Genomic DNA, 18551 nt, shown 5'->3' on the forward strand with positions numbered 1-18551 from the left:
CACCTTGTGGCTAAGGGCCAGCAGGACCACAGGATTGGAAGCGGGCTTGGGGTTACATGATGGAAGCACTCCAGCTCTACTTTCCAAGCTAGACATGGTACACTACCTCAGTTTGTTAACAGGTGTCGGATGAGCTAACTTTAAGCCAGTTTAGAATATGTGCCCCAATGGGCATATTCGAAATATACATAATATATACTTAGAATACGTATACATATTCTAAGTATATATTACTGATACCACATTTCAGCACAATGTCTCTTTAACACAATTCTCGATTCCAGCACTAAATGCCCAGAGATACTCGCCCATGACCACAATATTTTCTCCGTGGGGCAGAACCAGGAGGTATCTCCAAGCCTAACATGGCGCAAGTAGGGAATGTGCCTATTGTCTTTCCCTTCTAGGGAAGGCCAGTCTGGGTTAGTCTTGGAGAACATGAGCACAGGAAGTCAATTACTTAACCTCCCCATACCTCATCCGCACATTCACACACATACAGCCTCTCCATCTGGGGGCTTGGGGGAATCTAATTTGCCTCTGGAAAGATGGGCCACAAAACCAGTCCTGCCTTTGAAGGCAATCAGACATCAGAGCCGGGGCGAGGCAGCCATCTCAGAGCAGAACGGCACTCGAGCCTCTGGCACGGTCTTGGAGGAGGAGGAGCTGCGGGCTGGGGGAGTGGCCTCTGGCTCACGTTCTCGTTTAAGAACTGTGGTTACCACCCTTTTCTCTGGTCCCCACTCATGCATTATCCCAGCAGGACACAACTTGTCAAAAGTTACTTTTCTCTCCTTAGCATTAGTCACTCATGCCAGGAAGAATTGGGCTTTTCCCTCTGGACTTCCTAACTCTTCCTAGGCAAGAAGACAAAAATACCTGAGTTTCCTTGGTGTAAGGCAGTGTTTCTCAACCTTGACAATTTTAAGGCATGTGGACTTCAACTCCCAGAATTCCACAGCCAGCATTGCTGGCTGTGGAATTCTGGGAGTTGAAGTCCACATGCCTTAAAATTGTCAAGGTTGAGAAACACTGCCTTACACCAAGGAAACTCAGGTATTTTTGTCTTCTTGCCTAGGAAGAGTTAGGAAGTCCAGAGGGAAAAGCCCAATTCTTCCTGGCATGAGTGACTAATGCTAAGGAGAGAAAAGTAACTTTTGACAAGTTGTGTCCTGCTGGGATGATGCATGAGTGGGGACCAGAGAAAAGGGTGGTAACCACAGTTCTTAAACGAGAACGTGAGCCAGAGGCCACTCCCCCAGCCCGCAGCTCCTCCTCCTCCAAGACCGTGCCAGAGGCTCGAGTGCCGTTCTGCTCTGAGATGGCTGCCTCGCCCCGGCTCTGATGTCTGATTGCCTTCAAAGGCAGGAATGGTTTTGTGGCCCATCTTTCCAGAGGCAAATTAGATTCCCCCAAGCCCCCAGATGGAGAGGCTGTATGTGTGTGAATGTGCGGATGAGGTATGGGGAGGTTAAGTAATTGACTTCCTGTGCTCATGTTCTCCAAGACTAACCCAGACTGGCCTTCCCTAGAAGGGAAAGACAATAGGCACATTCCCTACTTGCGCCATGTTAGGCTTGGAGATACCTCCTGGTTCTGCCCCACGGAGAAAATATTGTGGTCATGGGCGAGTATCTCTGGGCATTTAGTGCTGGAATCGAGAATTGTGTTAAAGAGACATTGTGCTGAAATGTAGTATCAGTAATATATACTTAGAATATGTATACGTATTCTAAGTATATATTATGTATATTTCGAATATGCCCATTGGGGCACATATTCTAAACTGGCTTAAAGTTAGCTCATCCGACACCTGTTAACAAACTGAGGTAGTGTACCATGTCTAGCTTGGAAAGTAGAGCTGGAGTGCTTCCATCATGTAACCCCAAGCCCGCTTCCAATCCTGTGGTCCTGCTGGCCCTTAGCCACAAGGTGTGCTGTGCCCAGCATAGCGACACTTGTAGACTTTTCTTAGCTGACCAGGAATATACATAAGTTACCTGAGGCTGGAGCTTGTTCAATGGTACGCGTCCACAGCCTTCCCAGGCTGGTGCTGATGAAGCAGCCTCACCTTTAAACCTTAATCACGCAAACCAGTGAACAAAATTGTAGCAACTTGAATCCCATTCAAATGCAGTGGTGGCTTTTTGTTTAGCAGCATTTTGAGATAGGAAACAGGCAACTGCGATTTTAGGTTAAAAAATAAACTTAATGTACTTTGTAGACCCCACCCTGTCCAAAAGTCCAGAAAATCACAACCGCTTCACTGTGTTGTCTGGGTCCACCCTTTGGTTTCTCAGACCTAAAACTGCAGTCGGAATCTGATACGTACAGAGGTGAAAGCCTTCCCACGCGAAAGAAAACTTCATATACTTGACAATTAAGAAGCAATTGCAAGAAATGTATGTACATTTGCATAGTTTATTCCAGTCACAGAACTTATAACTGCTTTAAGCAGAATTATTAGCCCTCTAGGCAACTGATTGCTTCAAGCCCAATGAGCTATCTTTTTTCCCCAAATACTCTTAGAACAATTCTGCAGCCCCTTTTTCAGAGATTTAAGAACTGCCCAATTGAAAGCAGATTTCAAAGTAATGGACAGGTTTTATCGGGGTGATACATAATCAGGAGGAACAAGACTGGCACTTGAAACGATGGCCTGAGCAAGGGAATTCTTCAGGTAACTATCTCTGGGTCTCGGCCCCTTGGCCGACACCCTTGGCTTTCTCTCAGTACTTATAAAGTGGTAATTTAGCCTAAGTTATCTGAAAAATCCCAATTAATCAGCACTAGAGTATTGAGACTACCCAAGGAGCCCTGAAAATAGGTTGCACCAAAGGTCCGGCACAGTCAATGAGGGTCAACTGATGATTTTGGCAAGTCCAACACAAGACTGGGCTACAGAATGAATGCATTGGGGGAGGGGAATGCCTTAGGAAGCCCTCCAAATAACTCTGGAGAGGTGGCCAACCAGCCCCATTTGGAGGCCTCCAGGAAGGGAGGAGATCTGGGGAAGTGATTCCACTGCTGAACAGCTTTTCCAGGAATATCTAGCGCTTGGCCTTCAGTGGCTGGCTCTGGGGGCAAGTGGTTTTGCTCATAGAGGTAGTACAGCAGCTGGATGGCCTAAAGTTCTCAATGGGTTGAGATCCTCAGTCTCAGTCTTTGTCTCACCTTCTTTGACCTAGTATTGAAGTGGAGCAACAAACATTAGTATACCATGTACCAGACCAGTTGGGAGGAGTGTGTGTGTGTGTGTGTGTGTGTGTGTGTGTGTGTGTGTGTATGAGAAAGGAAAAAACAGCAATAATTTAGGTCACTTTCCCTCAAGGGAGGTATTAAGATATTGGGAAGGTCAGGATGGCGTTCACATGCCTCATTTGGAGACTGAATTAACCAGTCTTCTGGTTAATAGCAATATATTGAACCATAAACTAAAAAACTGGGTTTGCATTAGATGCTAAGTCACAAAGGAATGGACAAAGCGGAAAATGAATAAAGAGCTCTATTAAGATTTTAATGGCCTAACTAAATTGCCCGCTAATGTCCTTTGTGGGTCTTGCTAATACCGTGAGAGATGTGCATCAAATTCACAACTGTTTAATTTGACTACGTCCAGGAGTTTTCCCATCTCTTTTTGAAGACTCTCAGACATTCCTAGTCATGTGCCAAGACTGGGCACAGGAGGCCCAATTGTGGCCACTTCGCTGTTTCTGCCACAGCCAGCAAGCCCATGAATTGCGAGTGACAGCCCTACCTGATATTCCTTCCAGCCTCGCAAGGGCAAACAAGGCAACAGAAGTAAAGAAATGCCCTTTAACATTTCTTTACAGGACCCTGTTCATTTTACCTAGCCCTTAGCCCGAGGAGAAAGCAGGTAGCGCTCTCGTCTGTACCAGAGGTCCCTGGGAATGATCCCATGCAGCTCCCCTGCCCCCCAACCCAGGAAGGAAGCCTGGGGCCCTCTTCTCATGCCCCACAAAGGAGGGTGGAGAGGGATGTTGCAGCTCCCTCTGGGTCGGGTGCAAGCAGGTCCTCCCATTCTGTCTCGGACTGCATGGCAACACTTTCCTCGGCCCGCACCAGAGCCACCTGCCTGCACACACTCCAGGATGCTTTCTCTATCCTAGGGCCACGACCCCCCCCCAAATCCTTTGGGCTCCAGGGACCAGTTCTGTGGAGAGAGGGTTTTCCACAGGCAGGACGGGGGGGGGGGGCATGGTTTCCTATGCTGCCTGCATCCCGTGGATGGGGCTTGGACTGTTTGCATGGCCTGGTTTCAGGCATGCCGTGGATCGCTGGTCATCCTCCATCTCTCCAGTGGAAGCAGTGAGATGGGCTGGAAGTGACCCCTCATCTTCTACCTGCAGAGCAGCCTTCTTGAATCGGGGCGGTAGCCCGTCCATCTCCCCTGAGGAGCTCTGTCTAAACTGGAGCCTTTGGACTGCGGACAGCGGCTCTGTCCAGGCCGGTTCTCGCTGAGAGGATGAGCTTGTGGGAGCAAAGTAGGGAAAAGTTCTGGACGCAGGTAGAGGTTTTTTCTTCTTCTTTTTTTCCCTTCAACCATTGCTGGGAATCGTGGTGCAAGAAGAAATTGCAGGATACTGAAAATCAAGAGCTAGCCATAGGAATGCCCTCTCTCTACTCTGCCCTGGCGAGACCGTATCACAAAAGCAAGTGATTACGGACCAGGGTATCCAGAATACTGACAGGCTAGAAGGCGTTCAGAGGAGGGTGACAAAATGCAGAGATCCATAGAGGAGGAGGAGGAGGAGGAGGAGGAGGAGGAGGAGGAGGAGGAGGAGGAGGAAAAACCAGGTTATCAGGCTTCAGGTACACAAAAAGGGCATCCTAGGGAAGGTGACTGGAAAGGTGGGGTGCCCCTTCCAGCCCCCAGTTCTATGACTGTCAGTAAGAGTGGGAGACTTCGGTTGCCCTGGTGTCAGTGGGGGAATTTGCCAAATCGAATGTCGAATAAACCTTTGCCCTGTTTTCCCGAGCGTTTCACTCATCAGAAAAACGAACAAGGAGGCCTGCTGTCCCAGCCCTAGCCCTCTCCCCATAGGAGGGAAGGGGAGCTAACTGAAACATTAGGCCAAGTTATAATGTTACCTCTGAGTTTGTAATTTCTGGAAGGGGACCTGAAAAGAGAAAAATTTGGAAGGACTTATCCAAATTCCAAGGGAAGATAGGTGAGATCCAATCACTTGAAATCCTGAAGGAGCAAACGATCCAAGAAAGATGAGAAGAATTCTAAGCAATGGGATTCTGTAAGGGACCGTCAGAAATAATCCAACCAAAGAAAAATGGGGACAAAAATCTGAGGAGGTCAGCAGAGTTACAGAAGTTCTTTCAACTGCTGAAGAGAAAAAGAGACGCATGCAAAACATGGAAAGAGGAACAATAAATGCATAAAAAAATAAAGCCCAACAGAATGTAGGCCTGTTGTAAGAAGAAATTGCTTAAGGCTGATGGTGCAAAGGGACCATCTTACTTTGCATCTTTCCCCAGAATAGAAATGGCGCTATGGCTACGAGGAAGCTGAATCTCGGGACAAATGCGGTGAAACCGTCAGCTGAGTGGAGAGGTTCATCCCTCTTTCTCGGGGAGTAAAGAGACATTCCAGTTTAGAGTCTCTTCGGGAGAGGGAAACACCTGTGGTTTCCCAAGGGAAGTCTGGCAAAATTCTTGTAATAGCAGCTGATCAGGAAAATGCCCACTTGGGCCTCCCCTCAAGTGGTTCTGGTTGCCTCGCCCCGACCCCAAAGATGAGGACAAGAAGGAAATTAGGTTATCTTGAATGAGGTATCCAGACCCACATGTGGATTATGTTCTTCGGTGTTGAGGGCAATTGCAGAACCCTCTTGGTGATCTCTGACGACTTCGGGAGGACTGGTGAGGTTGCAGAAGACTGGAGGAGGTCAAATTTTAAGGAGAAATTTCCTGTCAATGAGAATAGTTACTCAGTGGAATAGCTTGTTTTTGGGAAGTTGTGGGGGCTTCATCACTGGAGGTTTTTAAGAAAAGACTGGATAACCATTTGTCCAGAATGGTATAGGTTCTCCTGTGTGGGCAAAGGGTTGGACTAGAAGACCTCCAATGTCCCTTCCAACTCTTACTCTATTATTAAGTCCCACCTTCAAAAAGGGAAGGAGAAGGGCCTGAGAAACTACTTGACCAAATAGACCATTTGTGAGAAAGAAATACAATAGTTAAGAAGAGCCAGCGGGAGGTGGTGATGGGGTGTCTCACAAAGAAATTATCCCAGACTATAACCCCAGATAGAGTTCCTGGCTTAGTAGATGAGGGGAATCTTACAGACATCGTGAACCAGAATCTCAACAAAAGTATTTCTAGACACTCTTCACTTGAGACTTCCTTCCAAGCTGGAGAACATCCATTAGAAAGCGCTTTTTTGGGTACAATCACAGCCAATGGCGAGTCCATCTTACAGTAGTTTCACCCAGTCCTAACCCTCCAGTGGGGTGAGGGGTGGAGGCACAGGGCTCTTTTTATCGAGGGTTTGGAGGAGGGAATCATCGTCTGGGTAGTCACCAAGTTTGCAGAAAGAAGAGAAGACTCAAAAAGGTCTAGAGCAGCTTGAACATTGTAAGGCAGTTTTCAATATGTAAGGCACTAGTCTAGGAAATGTGTAAGGCACTAGTCTAGGATGGGGAAAGCATGACTCGATAGTACGTGTGAAAGGGGTCTGGGTGTCCTCATCAACCATACATGAGCAGCTGCTAAGCAGGCAAATGCTACCCTGGATGAATTTACAGCCACATGAAAGTCCAAATCCCAAGAAGTGAACATCGCACTCTACTCTGCCCTAGCCAAGCCCCATCTGGAGGGCTCTGACCCACCCTGGGTGCCAGAGGTCTAGCAGGGATGGTGGGAGAGCTGGACATGCTTAGCCTACAGCAGGGAGATGCGATGGCAGCCTCCCCATGTCTGAAGGGCTCTCGGAGGACAGGGCCAGAACCAGCATGCTCAAAGAACAAGGGCAGTTCAGGGGAACGTCAGTGAGTACAACAGGCTGCCCCATGAGGGAAATTCTCTTTTACTGGAGGTCTTCCAGCAAGATGGTCATCTAGCAAAGAGGTTCTCCTGCAGGGCTTCCCAAACTTTTGCTTTCATTATCCAAAACTGCCTATCAGAAAGTCCTTTTTACCCAATGTAAGTAAACCACTTTTAAGTCAATTTAAATGACCCCGTTGCAGTTGGGTAATCGGGTTGTGTGCCGTTACTAAAGAAAAAAACACTTTTACCCACTTTGGGATAATTTACCCAGATTTGGGAAGCCCTGTTCTAATGGACCAGATGACCTCTGTGCTTTTCTGTGTGGATTTCACCTTCCCTCGTGGATTCCTTCCTGCCTCTTTCCCTCTACCGCAGATGGAGTGTTCCCACAAAGAAAATGTCCCATGCAAAGGCAAAAGATGAGAGGCAGTGGCCCAGGACGATTGCCCTGAGCTGGGCACTAAGAATGGGGTTCTTGGAATTTGCACAAAAAGCAGTTGTGTTGCCAAATGCTTCCTCTTCGTTCACATGGGTGTTTTTTTCTCTCATACCTGGAGGGAGTTCCTAAGAGTGGGACTAATCTCCATCCCTTCCAAAAAAAGTTAACCTCTAATGGGATGCTAGCCTCTTAATACCCCCAGTGGTCATTTAATCCTGCTTGGTGGCCCCCCTTTCCTCTCTCCCCCAGCCCCAGCCCAGCTGTCCTGCTGCTAGAAAAGGCTTGGAAATGGAAGGTCTGCAGAGGAAGACCTGCCACGAACCTTGGTCCCAGGCAGCTGCCTCAAAGTCATTTTTTGGTTTTGAAGGACCCCAGGAGTTTTGGCATGAACTTCCCCATCTTCTTGTCTTTGGCGTCTGTCTCACATTCCTCCTCGCTTTGTTCCTCCTTCTTGCAGAAAACCTCGAAGCGGCTGTAGACTCGCTTCTCCTTCCTCATGCTCTCCATCCGCTTCAGAAGAGAATCCCGGTCCTCGGAAGGCTCCCTCTGCAGGCCCCGCTTATGGCTCCCAAAGCTCTCTGACCTGCTGACCCCTGTGTACCTCTCTTCCCCTCTGCGGTCTAAACTTGTGGCGGACCTGGACAGCTCAGGATTGCTGGCCGCTGGGAGCTGCCTGGCCAATTCTGCCCGGTTCTTCTGGCTGTTGGCCGAAATTTGCTCCAGAATGACCTTTGTGTCGTCTCGGAGGTTGCTGCTGTACAGGACGTTGGCAGTGGCGGAGGGCAGTCGAGGCTGAGGCGCTGGGTTCACCTTGTAGACAGGCACGGGTGAGGCCAGTTTGGGTGATTTCTCCTCCTCTATAATCTCCTGAGAATCACTCCTGGACATTCGCTTGAGGGCTCCTGCGTTCAGTTTATCTGGCTTCCAGCTCTCCGGGCCTGTTTCTTCGTCTGTTTTTTTCTCAGCTTTGGGATTTAGCAACTGCTTTAGCTTGAGAGATCCTTTCCTAAAAAACTCTCTCGGACTCTGTTCCTGCTTGCAAATTTCTTCGTGGGGCTTACTGAGAGAGCTGTCAGAGCCCTGGTTCTTGGAGGAGATGGTGCTGACTGGGGCTTGTGCTGGCTTCTGGCCTTCAGTTTCAGACCCGTCTCCTCCTTTGAAAGACAAGTTTTCCTTCTTCTCTGGTATGGCAAGTTTCGGAGTTTCTCCCACAAATATTAGGCTCTCGTTCCCTGGAAGACTGGATTGGTCTACTGGGTAGAATCGAGAAGCAAGCTTGTCTGTTTTATTGCTCCCGTGGGCCATGGGGTCCTTGCTAAGTACGTCGGTGGCTGAGGCAAACCCCCTAAATTGCTCCTCTGACTCCAGGTGCAGCTTGTAGGGGCTGAAGGAGTCTTTGGAGTCCTCCCGCACCTGGCTCTCCAGAATCTTGTACTGCACCGACTTGGTGCACTTTTTTTCTGCATTCTGGGATTCCTCCTGGAGAAAGGCAGACATAGCCTTGGTGTGACTGAGGGTGGGGCTTTGCGAGTCTTTGCCCACTGACTTGTACTTTTCCAGCAGCTCGGCCACTTTAGAGACAGTGGTGGCTTTTAGGGTTTCAGTGCCCTTGACTGCCTCGGTGGAGGTCTCCTCTTTTTGTACCATTTGGACTTTCTCAGCAGATGAGTTTGGCTGGTCTAATTTGGCAGCACTAAAAATAAGGGAGGATCTCAGTCGCGAACTCCTCTGGATTAAGGGATTTATTCTGCTCCTGAAGGGATCCTGTTTCACCACTGAGGTTTCTTCTGGCAATCTCTCCATTCCAGAAATGTCTTTGGCATTTGGAAGTGGAAGCGGAGGTTTGAAAGTGGGGAGGAGGTCGCTGGGATACTTGCTAAAGGGTTCTGGAGGGCTAAGTACCTCGTTATGCATCTCCGACTCGACTGGCATCAACGGAAGGCCTTCCTCTCCCGGGTCAGATTGATACCCGCTGAGGTAGGAGGAAATTCTCCAGTTGCGCAACCCTGCCCTGTTCTCCTGAACCTTCTTGTCTTGCTCTGCCTCCTGGCCCTGGTCGTGCAGGAAAAGCCTCTGCTCCATGCTCTGCTTCTGTGTGGGAGATGTCTGGCACATAAAGTTCTGCCCCATGTTCTGCCTTCTGAGCGAGGGAAGACCGAGGAGACCGTTTCCTCCTGGATTCAGGTGATCAGAGCCGTGTCGCACTTCTTTAGAAGAATTGGAAGGCACATAATCCAGCCGCAGTGGGTACCCATCTGGTGGGAAATTGGGTTCCAGTTCTGGACACCTAAATCCATCTGCATAATCTTCTGGTTCATTGAATCCCAGTCTGCTTCCTCGAATTCTTTCAAAAAGACCCTGGGGCCTGTGAGCCCCATGGGGATGTTCAAACTGATACTGATAAAACTGATCTTTTTGAAAATGACTGGACTGAATTTTAAACTCGTCCAAATTGTTCATGAACAACTGCTTAGAAAACTGCTTTGTGGACTGAAAGTTCTCAAAGGTGCCTTCCGCGAAGCTGTGCCTTTTAAATGAGTCCATCTCCAGCTGCTTGGAACGGAGGTAGCCCCGAACAGGGTCCACCTGGCAATTCTCCATTTCCATTTTTTTGGAATACATTCTCATGGCCGAACCCTCTAAGGTGTGACGCAGCATGTCGTCTCTTCTCAAAGAAGAGAGGAAATACCTGTCTGGGTCAATCCGGTCTGTGAAAGGCGGGAAAAGGTTGTCCTCTCGGGGGAAAAGCAGGTGCGGCTTCTTTGAAAAGAAGGGCATGTTGTTGCCAAAGGGGGCCATGCTGTAGGGCCCCACCGGGGCTTCTGTCCTCACTAAAACGTTGGACGGAGGAACCAGCGGGTCCGACTGGGCGAAAAGAATGCGGAATTCCTCGTCGAAGCTGGCCACCAGCTCACCCTGGAAGATATGAGCGATGCTCCGGTGGATCTTCTCAAACGACCACATGAAGCTGCAAAGGGAGCAGGAGGAAAATGAGTCTTTGATATGAGCTGCAGCTCCCCCCCCCCAACCGCACTTCTCCCCCTGCCACGCCCTGAACACCTCCAGATAGAGATCTCTTAATTTCCATTGGCCATGGGACCTCTAGGATCGATTATCAGTTGGACGGTCAGCCACTTTTTTAATCTGATGACCTCGTGGGACCCACGTTCCATGGTCAAGACTTATTTTATCAGCATCTCTTTTGAGAAGCTGGGAGGGGAGGTGTTCTTCTATCCTATAGGTTCTCGTTAGGATGTCCACGATTCACTGGTGTGCAGGCCACCCGCCTTCCCGCCCCCTCCCTGCTCACCTGTAGCTGCCACTCAGCACCACCATGCAGTCCACCAGCAAGAACTTCTCCTTCACGTGGCCCTTGAAGGACATCCCCGTGCGGCAGTAATAGGTGGGGCCAGAAACTGTCCGCACACGTAGGAACTGCAAAGGAACCAAGAGGCTGATCAGCAGGTGCCGAGGCCTGGTGACCTCCTCCATTTGACATCCCCCCCCTCCCTCGCATTTCCCCTCTTGGCCTTTTGAGCCTCCATCCTGCCCAAGAGGCTCGTTTTCCTCTTGGACCAGAACAGGATCAACTGAGTCGGGCTGGGGCTCCTGCCTGTTCCCGAGAGCCTCTCAGGTTGGATCCTTTCAGCTGGAAACCAAAGATGGCTAGTAGAAGTTTGTGATGATGTTTCACTTATGTGAAAAAAATCCTAATTCTTCCTTATATTTGGTAAACTTCTTCTCCCTATGAGAAACTTATTTCTGAAATTGGCACACAGACTGCCAACTGCAAAAGACTTTTCCAGTATGCGCTCAGTATCACAATGTCCATCGGAATGAGACAAGATGTTGCCCTGTGTTCTCAAAACACACTTTCCTACTTTTATCAAATCGTGATTTAATCAATCTGATGTTCTGGGTTCACACAACACAGTGAACCAAACATTACATAGAGCTATGTTAGTGCCGATAGTATGCTAGATTAACGCTTCATTGGCTGACCTGTGGCCGTCTTACACTGTACAACATCGCCCGCTGTGAGAGTTGAGGCTCACCGGCTACTGCAGTCAGTCATTGGGCAAAAAGAAGAAATTAGCAGAATAACAGAGGAGTCGGAAGAGGCCTCGGAGGTCTTCCCATCCAACCTTCTGCTTGAGCAGGAGGCCCTGTGCCGTGTCAGGCAAAAATCAACGGGGCTCCCTCGGCCCCATCAAAGGAGCTGCTCCTTTGGCTCCGCAGTTCTGCCTCCAGCAGGGCCCTACTCATTCATGCCCGCTGACTGAGGGCTGCCCCCTCAGCTGGCATCTGTCCTGCCCTCCCCAAATCCCCCCAGACCCATTTCCCGTGCTCACTTCCACAAAGTTGAGGTTCACTCTACATTTGGCAGCCATGTCCAGGAAGAGCTGGGCATGCATCTCATCAAGGAGGATGTAGACGGGAACTCTGCGTGCAGCCGCATCCAGTACCTCGCTCAAGAGGTCCACATCGGTGAAAATATCCATTACTATAGCAACCACCTGAGGGAGTAGGAAAAAGCCCAGATTAGGACCCCGGACATAGAGGCAAGCTGTCTCCCGGCTTGGCCTTCCGTTGTGTGACACTCGGCCATCCAGACTTCCTTCGCTCTTGCCTGAGTTAGCCCGCTTTTGACAAGAGGAAGACGGTGGCAGCCTTTGCCCTGCACCAGCACAAGCTCCCTTTCTCCGGCCCGCACACCCTGAGCCTCGGCCGGCTGGCTAGTTGACCCACAGCACCCGAGGAGACCTGTCCTCCCTTCCAGGAGTCCCCGGGAATCTCCGTCCGGCTGGTTCGGAGGGGCAGAGCCAAGGCAGGCTGTGTCGCACTGCCCCGCGAACGGCAAGGACAGCTTTGCTGGGCGTGATGATGCCATTCTGGGGCAAGTCACCCAAGAGCAACCACAGCAACTGACCGGTCTATTGTCTAGGTTCTGGGTATGGGAAGTTAGATTAAACCTTAAGCAAAAGTCACAGGGAGAAAATGTGAAGCAAATGTTTATGACGTTTAGCTTTGCCCAACCCTTACAAAAGAATTCAACATTTTTGTAATTGTAAATGTAAATTTTGTAAACGTTCTAAACATTGTGCTCTGTGGAGATAATAAGCGTAGTTTTTTTATACATAATATCATATTACAGGTAATCCTCAATTTATAACAGTTCATTTAGTGACCGTTTGAATTACAACAGCACTGAAAAAAGTGATTTATGACTGTTTTTCACACTTATGACTATTGCAGCGTCCCCAGGATCAATGATCAAAATTCAGACGCTGGGCAACTGACTCATATTTATGAAGGTCGCAGTGCCCCGGGGGGGTCATGTGATGCCCTTTTGCGACCTTCTGACAAGCAAAGTCAATGGGGGACACTGGATTCACTTAACGGCCATGATTCTAACTTAACAACTACAGGGATTCACTTTAAAACTATCTCACTTAGTAACAGAAATTTTGAGTCCAATTGTGGTCAAAGGTTGAAGACTGCCTGTATAAATCACTGTTTGATTTTTATTCTCAAAATGTTTCTGAAGCACTAGCTAAGAATTGGAAGTCAATTTATGACTGATCGATAACCACTGATCTTGCAGACACTTTTTTTAAATTACTTAAGGAAGTCTAAATGAGATGAAGCTGTTAAGGGCACAGAAAGTCAACACAATTATTAAATGATTTCGTTTTGCAATGGATGAGTACAGAATTGGATTTTTTTTTGTGTGTGTGTGCTTTACATGCAGTCAGCAATGGCCAATAAAACCCCCCAAAGATGCTGGCTCCAAGTGCCTGGGTCTGGGGAGGGAGGTGGGAACCGCTTCTCAGTTCTTAAAGAGCTTTTCTGGGGTCGCTCCCCAAAAGAGCCGGGCAGGCAGTGTCATTCGCACGCAGGATGTTCAGACTGGCCGCAACTTCCATTTTCCTTTTGATAATTTATCTAGACCTGAAACTTTCCTGTATTTTTATTTCCCCCCCACATTCTTGAAATTATAAGGAATCTTTTAAACATTTGGGAACCCTACTCCTATCCTGAAAATCTTCAAAGAGAATAACACATTTCCTTGGAACAGGAAATACGACTTTTTTTGTCATATGCTTCGGTATTTAGAATACATAAAATAGGGACATTTATGATGACACCAGACAAGATTAGACTTTGGAGTGCTTTTCCTTATTTGCCTTTTCTTATGTTTAGATTTATGTTTAGATTTTAGATTTCCACCTACCCATCTAGCTGTTTGAAAGCATGCAAATGTGAGTAAATAGGTACCACTTCGGTGGGAAGGTCACTGTGTTCTGGGCGACTTTGGCATGTAGCCGTGCCAGGCACCTGACCACAGAAATTGTCTTCGGACAACATTGGCTTCCTTGGCCAAAGAAGGGAGTTGAACACCGCCCCTTAAGGGTCAGACATGACTGGATAGGGGAAGCCTTTGCCTTTTTTATCTTTAGATGGGTTACTAAAATTATGCTTTTATTATTAAATTATTCATTTATTATGTTTTAATTCTTTAAAATATAGGGATCACCATACTATGTCTTCATTGTTTTTGTGACACGCATTTTGTAAATTTGTATATTTTTAAATTTGTATATGTTTAATTTCTATTTTTTCTTTTTAAAAAAGAAGCTCAATAGTTCAGTGGTTAAAGTTGTGGAGCTTGTCAAATGGAAAGTTAACAGTCCAGGTTCGAGACCCGAGTACTGCACGACTGGGTGAGCTCCCGTTACTGCTCCAGCTCCTGCCCACCAAGCAGTTTGAAAACATGCAAATGCGAGTAAGTAAATAGATACCTCTTTGGTGGGAAGGTAACAGCATTCCCTGCACCTTTAGCATATAGTCATGCTTGACACATGACTGCGGAAGCATCTTAGGACAATGCTGGTTCCCTCAGTTAGGAAAGGATGATGAGTATCGCCCCCTAGAGTCCAACATAACTGGACAGGAGAAATGCTTACCTTAACCTTTTACTTAAAAAAAAAATATGTATGTGAGCCTGTTTTAACAGTCCCCTCCCGGAATATTCATTCAGCACAGTGGCCTAACACCCGTGCCCTAGTAAAATTTTGCGCATTAAGGGCATTACTAATAGCACAGTGGCAAGTCACCCTGTATTTCTAACATGCTAAGCATGTGCAACAATGAAACAATTTTGCGCATTACACACATAATCAGTAAACAAATTTCTGAGATTCACATGAGATGGTGACAGTCACTGACTCAGAGTGTTTTCAGGAGAAATTGCTCAAATCTGATTATATAGTAATCAGATTCAATCCTTTTTAACATTGAATAGCAATCCATAAATAGGTATTAAAAGAAATAGAAATTTATTTTCTGGCAAAAGGTTGCAAAAAGACTAATATTTAGAAAATTCAGAGGAATTATTTTCAAAGAAAGAAAATTGAGTGGGATGAAGAGTTCAAGAGGATTCATAAAATCACAGTTGGGAGAATCCTCCAGTCCTTCCCAGGTTGAATATAGCAGGGCTTTTCAAAATTTTCACCCATTGTACTACTTTTAGGATATGGCAATATCCGAGTACCACCAGTCACCTAGCAAGGTGTCAAAAACTTGATGACCAAAAAAGAAAAAAGTGATAAAGCACAGGTAGTCCTCAACTTACAACAGTTCGCTTAATGACTGTTCGAAGTTACAATGGCACTGAAAAAAGTGCCCCCCAAGCCATAGCTGAGCAAGACACCTGCCTGCCTGCCTGGCAGCGCTCTTCCTCCTGTCCGAGGTTTTAACTGTTGTGAGCATTTCTGTTGGGGATTGGCAGCGGGGGTGGGGTGAGGGGGTGTTTGGTTTTTATTCCACCTGTCTGCTGGATGGTTGCAGCAGGTTTTGGTCACTTCACATGACCCTGGGACACTGTGACCGTCATAAATATGAATCAGTTGCCAAGCATCTGAATGTAAATCACAAGACCCTGGAGATGCTGCAACATTCCAGCTGATCGGCGCATCTTCTGGGCTCAGCAGAAGCGCCAGGATCAGCGCTGAGCTCCAGCTGGAGCCTGGCACTGATCCTGGCGCTTCCGCTGAGCCCTGACAGCCCGAAGAAACGCCAATTAGCTGGAAAGCAACACTGATCCTGGCGCTTCCGCTGAGCCCTGACAGCCCTGCAGCTCCAGCCATCTCTTGCTCAGCTTGTGCGGTGCTCCCACCGGTTCAGCTCATTCCCCTCCCTCGCTACGACTTTTCTAGGATGATCACGTACCACCTGCCAGTGCCAATGTACCACGGGTGGTACTCGTACCACTGGTTGAAAAGCCCTGGAGTATAGGATCTGCAAAACCATTTTGGACGGATGAACCTCCACCTGCTGTTAGGAGACCTCCACTGAAAGGTGGGGGGGAAGGCTCTAAATGAGTTGCCTCGTTTCATAGCTCTCACTTCCAGGAAATCCCTCCCAATGTGGAGACTTAGGAGCCTGGGTCAGGCTACGTCCCAATGGAATGATTAATAATAAAATAACCTGAACCTGGATGGTGAGGGGTGCAGGGGGCTCATCTGAGCGCAGTCCAAACCCAGAAGTGGAAGCGAAGAGGGGCCGCATAGCAGTGCCTTGTATAAAAATGGTCCCTGGGTTCCCCCACCGTTCAATTGAATCATAGCTTATTCAACTCAGTTTTCTAGGCTTCAGCTCTCTTCTGCACAGCCGACCCAACCAGCGGGACTAGCTTGCGGCTCGGTGTATGTCGTCCCGAAGACAGGGGAGTGCAGGAAAGGGTCAGGGAGACCGAGAGCAAGTGTGGCCGGTCTCCTTTAGCAGCCCTGGTGGAGCAGGTGGGAGAGGAAAGCAGAGGGACTAGCCACGCCGCAAAGATGGTACAGTGGGAAAGGGTGGCCAAACATGGTTGGACAGCCATTTGTTCTGAATGGTATAAGGACTCTTGCCCTAGGCAGGGGGTTGGACTAGAAGACCTCCAAGGTCCCTGCCAGCCCTACAATTGTACGATTTTCCTCTATGGCCAAAGCTGCCAATCTGCAGAGAGACAGAGCCTTGCCCGGAGATGAATGAGAAGGCAAGTGACCTGGATTCCTAACTTCCCAAGTGGAGTGGAGACAAGCAATTCTGGGAGAACATTAGGAAACAGCCCTCAAGGGCAGAGCCATTTGACTATAAAGCTGGTGGTGGGCCCTCCCTCACAGAGACTCCTCAAACTGACCTCGGGCTTCACTGAGCAGGATGGGATCCAATGAGATAAATAGCCCCTTCTAACTCTACAATCCATCCATGAATTCAAGGGAAAAACTGCACCATCAACCGAGAGAGAGAGAGACAGCCAAGTCCCTACAGTTAGTTCTTGCATCAGAGGGTTGGAAAGTGATCAAAATAACACCGCTTTTGAAAGAGGGATCTGGTAAATTGTAAGATCCCAATGGAAACAGGAAGTTAACCCTGGTGTCAGTTGCTTGGGACGGCGTGGGGGGAACCACCCCACTTTGCTGGACTCCTGCTTGGAGAAGTGGGCTGCCCTCCTGAACTGAAATGCTCACTTCCAGCTCCATGGCTCTCCGAAAGCAGGAGAAAACAGGTCAGAATAGAAACACAACTCATACGCAAAATTCTGGAGGGAGATCAAGAACTAAAAACGGCCCAAAGACCACTGAAAGAAAAAAATCATTATCTGGAGTGGAAAGCCAACTGTCTCACCCACTTCTCTGCTTCTCTCCTAGAACCTCTGACCACCCCCACCCCCCACCGTCTCCCCTATCTTCCACAACCACAACCTCACAGTTCTGCCTCTCGCTCTCCTACCTGCTGTGCAGCCCGAATCATTCGGCGTGCCTCCTCCTTGATGCTGGGGTTATCCGGGGGTGGGGGCTGTACCAAAGTAGTCACCTCTGTTCCCCGGAACCCAAAGACCATTGGCCAGCCCAGATCCAGCTCTGGAACGGCCAGGTCAGAGTTCACTGGCCAGTAAGTGCCTGAGGAACCGTCCGTGTCCGCGTCCGGCGGGCCGGAGTCCGTGCTGCCGCCTCCCTCCTGAGAGGTGCATTGCGGCTTCTGCAGGTGCTGCGTGATGTGCTCGATCTCCGAGGGGCAAAGGAAGTCCGGGGCCGCCTCCTCCGCCAGAAACCGGTGGTAGCTCTCCTTGCCCTCCTCTGCCAGCAAGTCCAGCGCCAGCCGGTAGTACTCCTTGTAGTGGGGCGGCAGGTAGTTGGGATCCAGAGGGTTGTCCCCTTGGGAGGAGCTCTGTGACCGGCGAGCCATGGCAGCAGAAGCCTCTGTGGGGGGGGGGAAAGAAAAGGCCGGTTGGTTGATTCAGTGCGTGTGCTGCCCAGCTTGCTCCCCAGAGCGACCCCCAAGGGCTGGGGCAAGCAGCGTCCCTTCCTTCTACTCTGATCCCTGGGAGTCCCTCTCCTGGAAAGGCCAGGGCCACTGGCCAGAGAAGCCCGAGTGGGGGGGGAGGGCTCTCTGGTTCTGTGGTAAGGCTTTCTGGGCAGGCCCGCCCGTCCGCCCACCCGCTCCCCCCAGCACCCACAGCGGCCCATCCAGGCAGCTGAAGCGATGCCATGCAGCAGCTCCAGCAGGGGTCCCATCAAAGAGGATTTTGCCAGTTGTGCCCTTCGCACCTGCTTTCCTCTCCAGTCACCGGTAAGCGCCTGGAGGAGCCAGCCAACCCGTCTCCCAAGGCGCCGGGGCTTCTCTGTGCCAGAGATTCAGACAAAAACTCGCCCCCCCCTCTAATGGGAGGGGAAATCATCCCACAGCACCTAGTTTGCACTGGTGGAGCTCAAAGGATATCCCAACGTTTGAGCCAGGCCATTTTGCTTCCTCTGTAGCTCAAACACCATGCACAGAGAAGGCCTCAAGGGGGATGGGCAAGTCCCTGGGCCAGGTGAAAAGTGCCACTGACTAAAGAGCATTGTGCCATTTTTGCACCATGGAGAGCTCTTAGATTAGTATTTTTAAGAGCCAAAGGGGATTCAATCCTGGCAAGCCCCCCAAAACTGGGAGGCAGCAGAGAAACCTTGGGCAGAAGCAAAAACTGCTAGACCACCATCTCAAGGTAAAAGAAAACAGCAGCTGTCAAGCAGGAAAAGGGGGAGTGGGAGGCCTGGAGCTTCCA

The 18551-nt window shown here is 49.0% G+C and overlaps 1 protein-coding gene across 2 annotated transcripts in view; it reads right to left on the minus strand.

The window, feature by feature from the left end:
• Nucleotides 1–2401: 2401 nt before the first annotated feature.
• Nucleotides 2402–18551, minus strand: part of LOC120317784 (protein FAM83H-like) — a 34182-nt gene continuing 18032 nt past the window's right edge. The window contains exons 2-6 of one of the 2 annotated variants that reach the window (XM_039364641.1): nucleotides 17237–17706; nucleotides 11812–11976; nucleotides 10770–10894; nucleotides 7782–10427; nucleotides 2402–3184 (exon numbers count right to left, since the gene is read on the minus strand). In XM_039364641.1, coding sequence (XP_039220575.1) covers nucleotides 7808–10427; nucleotides 10770–10894; nucleotides 11812–11976; nucleotides 17237–17692 — 3366 coding nt within the window. In that variant the 5' untranslated portion in view covers nucleotides 17693–17706 and the 3' untranslated portion in view covers nucleotides 2402–3184; nucleotides 7782–7807. Of the gene's footprint in view, nucleotides 10428–10769; nucleotides 10895–11811; nucleotides 11977–17236; nucleotides 17707–18551 lie in introns of both variants that reach the window. The other variant, XM_039364640.1, reaches the window with a different exon arrangement.

Source organism: Crotalus tigris, unplaced genomic scaffold, assembly GCF_016545835.1.
Source record: "Crotalus tigris isolate CLP2741 ecotype Arizona unplaced genomic scaffold, ASM1654583v1 scf7180000019818.546109, whole genome shotgun sequence".
NCBI lineage: Eukaryota > Metazoa > Chordata > Lepidosauria > Squamata > Viperidae > Crotalus > Crotalus tigris.